General features: G+C 35.6%; 1 protein-coding gene across 1 annotated transcript; it reads right to left on the bottom strand.

Annotated features, from left to right (window-relative positions):
* Positions 1 to 3,722: 3,722 nt before the first annotated feature.
* On the bottom strand, positions 3,723 to 4,616 carry LOC131221430 (uncharacterized). The gene is made up of 3 exons (XM_058216680.1): positions 4,443 to 4,616; positions 4,265 to 4,371; positions 3,723 to 4,153 (listed from the first exon to the last, which is right to left on the bottom strand). Exons 1-3 carry the CDS (start codon positions 4,468 to 4,470, stop codon positions 3,893 to 3,895), a joined length of 396 nt encoding a protein of 131 aa, XP_058072663.1. The 5' UTR covers positions 4,471 to 4,616; the 3' UTR covers positions 3,723 to 3,892.
* Between the last annotated feature and the right edge of the window lie 1,203 nt (positions 4,617 to 5,819).

The following is a 5,819-nucleotide window of genomic DNA, read 5'->3' as shown; positions in this document are numbered from 1 at the left end:
ACCTATAACCTAACCTAATCTTAAACTTATAACCTACACTTATAACCTAAACCTAAACCTAAAACCTAAGCCTAAACCTAAAACTGAAATGTATTCTCAAATCCCTAAACCTAAACCTAAACCTATACCTAATCCTAATCTCAACTCCCTAACCTGAACCTAAACCTAAACTTAAAAACCCAATCCCAAACCCGATCCCGAATCCGAACCCGATTTCCTAAACCTAAACCTTAACCTATTCTCAATTCCCTAAAGCTATAACCTATAACCTATAACCTATAACCTATACATAAACCTTAACCTAAACCTATAACTTAAACCTAAACCTAAACCAAAACCTATAACCTTAACCTTAACCTCAACCTATAACCTATAACATATAACATAAACTTATAACCTATAACCTAACCTTAACCTAAACCTAAACCTAAACCCAAACCTAAACTTATAACCTAAAACCTAAACCTAAACCTAAGACCTAAATATATTCTCAAATCCCTAAATCTAATCCTAATCTCAACTCCCTAACCTAAACCTAAACCTAAACTTGAAAACTCAAACATAAACCCGATCTCGAACCTGAACCCGATTGATGTAATAATGTATAGCCCAATCACATGGCAACAAACAAGAAAATCTTGCTTTGTTGGCAAGCATACTCGAACTCAAGCATCACAATGCATCTATTTCCATTTCCACTATCTCTTATAGCATTGATTATTTGAGATTTAGATTTATCTCATATTTAGAGTCATGTCCAAACACAATATGATAATATTAATAAACAAGGTGGATTTGTCACCAACATTATTACAAGACCCATATTACTTCTCCTTATAAGTTGGGTAGGGCAGATGCAACTTGAATCCATCAAAGGAGATAAGGATCAGCTCTCATATGTTCTCTCTCTTTTAATTTGTTTTTTTCCATAAGATTGTTTATTTTGTGGTGTCTGCTCAAATATACGTACAACATTTTATCATGTTAATATAATTATAAGTAGCCTAATCTCACCTTTTTAAAAACAACTAATTATAATTTCTACCTGATGAGAAATCACCAAGTACCATTGTGCTCAACCCAAAAGATAAATCAGCATTTTCTTTCTCTCTTTTTCTTTTAACACATACTCACACACCAGAGTCGCTTACGGCCATAATGGGTACTTGAACTCGTGACCTTGTATTGAAACTATTTTGAATCCACCATGAAGGCATGAGTAAGGACCTAGGTGTGTGTGCGCAATCGGCGATGTGTTCACCACACTGAATTTTGTGAGCCCCACCAGAAAATAGGCTATGAATAATTTTTTGTATTTTATTTATGATGTTAAACTTATATTTATTTATGCGTGGATGACTGTGATGTGGATAAGATTGTTTGTGTTTGGATGGATGTAGTTTATGTTTAGATGAATGTAGTTTATGTTTGGATGGATTTACGTAGTTTGGGTTTGGATGGATGTGAATGTGAATATGATGAAATATATTATATAACAGGTGTATATATGATGAAATATATTGTAATAGATGTATATCAGGAATTTTGTGCTGGAATATTGAAAAGAGAGAGAGAGAGAGAGAGAGAGAGAGAGAGAGACTTTTACCTACGAAATATTTTGTAGGTAAAAGTCTCATCCACTTTTTTTACCTTTTGCAAATATTTTTAAATACGAAAGTTTTCGTAGGTAAAAGTTTTTTACTTATTCTTTACCGACGAAACAATTTATCTGTAAAAGTTTTTTAATATTTTTTACCTATGAAAAAACTCGTTGGTAAATGCTTTTTACTTATTTTTTACCAACGAAATAATTCGTCGGTAAAAGTTTTCTACATATTTTTACCTACGAAAAGAATCGTCGGTAAAAGTTTTGTACGAAAAAATTCATCGATAAAAGTTTTGTAAATATTTTTACCTACGAAAAAAATCGTTGGTAAAAGTTTTTTACTTATTTTTTACTGACGAAAATATTCATCGGTAAAAGTTTTTTAATATTTTTTACCTATGAAAAAACTCGTCGGTAAAAGTTTTTTACTTATTTTTTACCAACGAAATAATTCGTCGGTAAAAGTTTTCTACATATTTTTACCTAGGAAAAGAATCGTCGGTAAAAGTTTGTACTTATTTTTTACCTACAAAAAAATTCATCAGTAAAAGTTTTGTAAATATTTTTACCTACGAAAAAAATCGTCGGTAAAAGTTTTTTACTTATTTTTTACTGACGAAAATATTCATCGGTAAAAGTTTTGTAAATATTTCTACCTACGAAAAAAATCATCAGTAAAAGTTTTTTTAGATATTTTTTACCAACGAAAAAATTCGTTGGTAAAAATCTTGCCTTTGCCGACGAATCAAAATTTTCGTCGGTAAAAGCCTCTTACAACGGTGTTTTACCGACGAATTTACCAACGAAAATTTTCGTCGGCAAAACTTTTTACCTGCAAAAATTTGGCTTTTAGCGATGAAAATTTTCATCGGCAAAAGTGGGAATTCTTGTAGTGCGACCTCGGAAGGCCCACGCTCGGAGTACCGATCCGGACTATTATATTCATCTCGCCAGCAGACCATCCAAAGAGCAGCGGATGTGCCCGTTCAATTTGACATTTTCTAAGGAGGACGCTCACAGTATCCAGCACCCGCATGATGATGCTTTAGTCGTGGCCATGACTATAGCTAATCGAAAGGTATACCATATTCTTGTGGACACAGGTAGTTCAACCGACAAACTCTTCAATAAGCTGTTTGATAAGATGGGGTTGATAGGTCACGTCTATAACCCGTCAAAATCCCCTTGCACGGTTTGTAGGAAATAAGGTCATCTTCGAGGGTTTTATCCAACTCTCTATCATTGCTGGGGAACGACAGAGACCACCACAATGGTCGACTTCTTAGTAGTTGACTGCCCCTCAGCCTACAATGTCATCCTCAGACGATCACCCCTTAACTCCATGAGAGTCATGGTATCTACATACCACCTCATGATGAAATTTCCTACTGATGACAGGGTCGGCTATCTCTGAGGAGACCAGCGTGAAGCTCGGCAGTGTTACTCAACCGCTTTGAGAACTAAAACTCTCGTCCTGGCCCTAGTGGTCAACTCACTTTATCCTATGAAAGATTCATCAGAGAGAGGATCTCCGATAGAAGAACTTTTGCCTATTCCCCTCGACGAGTCCGACCCAACCTGATCAGTTCAGATTGGATCACTGCTAGCTCCCGACTCCCAAAGGCAAATGATGGATCTCCTTTGACGTAATGCTGATGTATTCGTCTGGTCCCATCAGGATATGCCAGGCATTAGCCCCAAGGTGAAGGTCCACAAGTTGAATATAGACCCTAATTGCAAACCAGTCAGACAAAAAGGGGAGCGTTTGAGCTAGGGTGATATGCCATCACTACCAGAAATGGGGGCAAAGGCCACGGATGGTTAACTTCATCCGTAGCACGACTGTAGCCATAGGTCATGACGATATAGCTGCGAATTTAATCCGTAGCTATACTTTTTGTAGCTTAAAGTACAAACAGCTACGGATTATATTTGTAGCTAAAACTACAACGAGAACCGTAGCAACATGCTGAAGTTATTATCAGCTACGGTTTCCAGATTACAGGCTACGGTTAATAGCCGTAGGGAAATCCTTTTTTAAAAAAAATTAAAAATTGAAAGAGAAAAGAGAAATTTCTACCAGAAAAAGGGTCAAACCAATAACCTATTACTCAGCTATAAACACTTTCAGCACAAAATGGCATTTACCCATAACAAAAAAAAAAAAAATGCAAATAAAAAGAAACCTAACAATACAAGGAAATTGCAGAGAACTAAATGACAAATGAAATGTTACATCAAAATACCTAAAATGCATAATCCGTATTCTCTATTTGAAGAAGAGTGTCATAAATGCCATTCATTATATGAGGAAAAACTACTCAAATGAACTATATAACACAAGCTCCATTCCCCAAAAATGCAACAAGAACCTATGTTAGTACCTGATTGTCCTTTCAAATCTTCAACAGCTTGTAGCTTGGCCTTCATTTTTTGCAGTTCAACTTGTAATGCCTCTATAGTATGTTTTGCCTCATTATCAATAACCAACGTATTCACCATTCGCAAAACCTTTATATTTGCAATAGAATAATCACCATGCCCCAGCTGCAGCAACCAAAGCACATTAAAAATTTATGAGTGTTGATTGGTACAAACCAGTGCAACACATCTGAGAGTAATGAGGAACATTGCAGCCCCTAGGCAATGAGCAATTACCTGACCATCCATTCCCTTTATGCCCTGCTCCATCTCTTTAATCGTAGGGCATGTGACAAACCCAAAGCCCTTCAAATATCCAGATGCTCGGTCAGTTACCACCCTAGCTGATACATGACAAGATACATATACAATGGCATAAATTTTATTACTCTGATGCAAACCTTGAACAACTTACCAAATTTAGAGAAGGCTTCTCTTAGCATCTCATATGGGGTCTGCTTGTTGAGTCCTACAAATGCAGATATTCCATGATGGCATCAGATCATTATCATTCAGCCATCCCAAGCTATCACTCTAACAACATTTGAGTTCACTGAAACAGTTTGGTAAAAGTAGGTTAAAGTTGAAATTTTCCCATTGGCTCACCGCATGGACTCAGGTTTTAATAGCAATCTTTTTTTTTTTTCTTTTTTGAAAGATAATTTTTTAAAAAAAAAAAAATCTTTTACCAAACTGTTTGGTAAAAGCAGGTTTTAATAGCAATCTTAAATTGTTCCTATTGGCGTGGACCATATGAGCTTCTCATTGGGCTGATATTTGCTTTCTACAGTTAACATAAAGGTTCTCATTGGCAACCCATTGCCACTGCTACTTGAAACAAGGAGAGTTAATAAAAAATCTCGCACTCGGTTTTCAGAAAAATAATAATTTGAAAGCCTCACAAGTCTCAGGTTTCATTAATTCTTTTAAAGGGATTTTTTTGGGGGAATGGAAGTTGGAGGGGAAATTCGCATCAAGAAGAAAATCACCCAAAAAAAAAAAAACGATATGATAAATTAGGAAAATAAAAATTCAGAAATCTCAATCTTTTGATATAGTGCTCCAAATAGAACTCTCAATGCCAACAACAATGGTCAGTTCAAGAGGTAGAAGCAAACCGGTTTTCACTCCAACATGATTGAAGTGGTAACAAGGTCCAAGAATAAAAGGTGGAAAAGAAAGACATCTCCAACCAACACATAAAGATGTGATTGATTAAATGTTGTTACCCAAGGTTCTCCAACACTGACAGCTATTGTACATCAAACAACACTTAAATCCAAAAACAAAACAAAACCACTGCAAATTGATTATATAGACAAGAATCGAAAGAAGTTAGCTTTGACAATCTGGCAATACTTCGTCTTTTACACTTTTTGTTAGCATCCATGAGGCTCTTGAAATTACCAACCGAGTTCTTTTCATCATTTTCTACCAACAAAGAGGACTCCTGCACACATGGGTCCAAACCAAATTGCAATTCAAACCAACGAAACCCAGATATGGCAAAATTTGGGAAGCAAATTTTCAGTTCGAAAAGTTCGGAAAAAGCACACCTATGGCTCATAGCTGAGAGTTTCTGAATCACCCATGTCATTCAAATGTTACACAATGCCTTTCTTCTAGAAGTTCAGCATCCAAGGCTTGGACCATGCTCGAAAGGTTTCCGAAAATTCAACAGATTACCTGTAGGTTCTTCTTCACAAGCACCACAAGAGACTTTTATTTCATTTATAAAAATATTTTAAAAAATAAAATAAAAATAAAAATAAAAGACAAGATTCTGAAACAT

Source organism: Magnolia sinica, chromosome 12 (assembly GCF_029962835.1).
Source record: "Magnolia sinica isolate HGM2019 chromosome 12, MsV1, whole genome shotgun sequence".
NCBI classification, from domain to species: Eukaryota; Viridiplantae; Streptophyta; class Magnoliopsida; order Magnoliales; family Magnoliaceae; genus Magnolia; species Magnolia sinica.
This window is presented reverse-complemented; position numbering and strand designations above follow the sequence as displayed.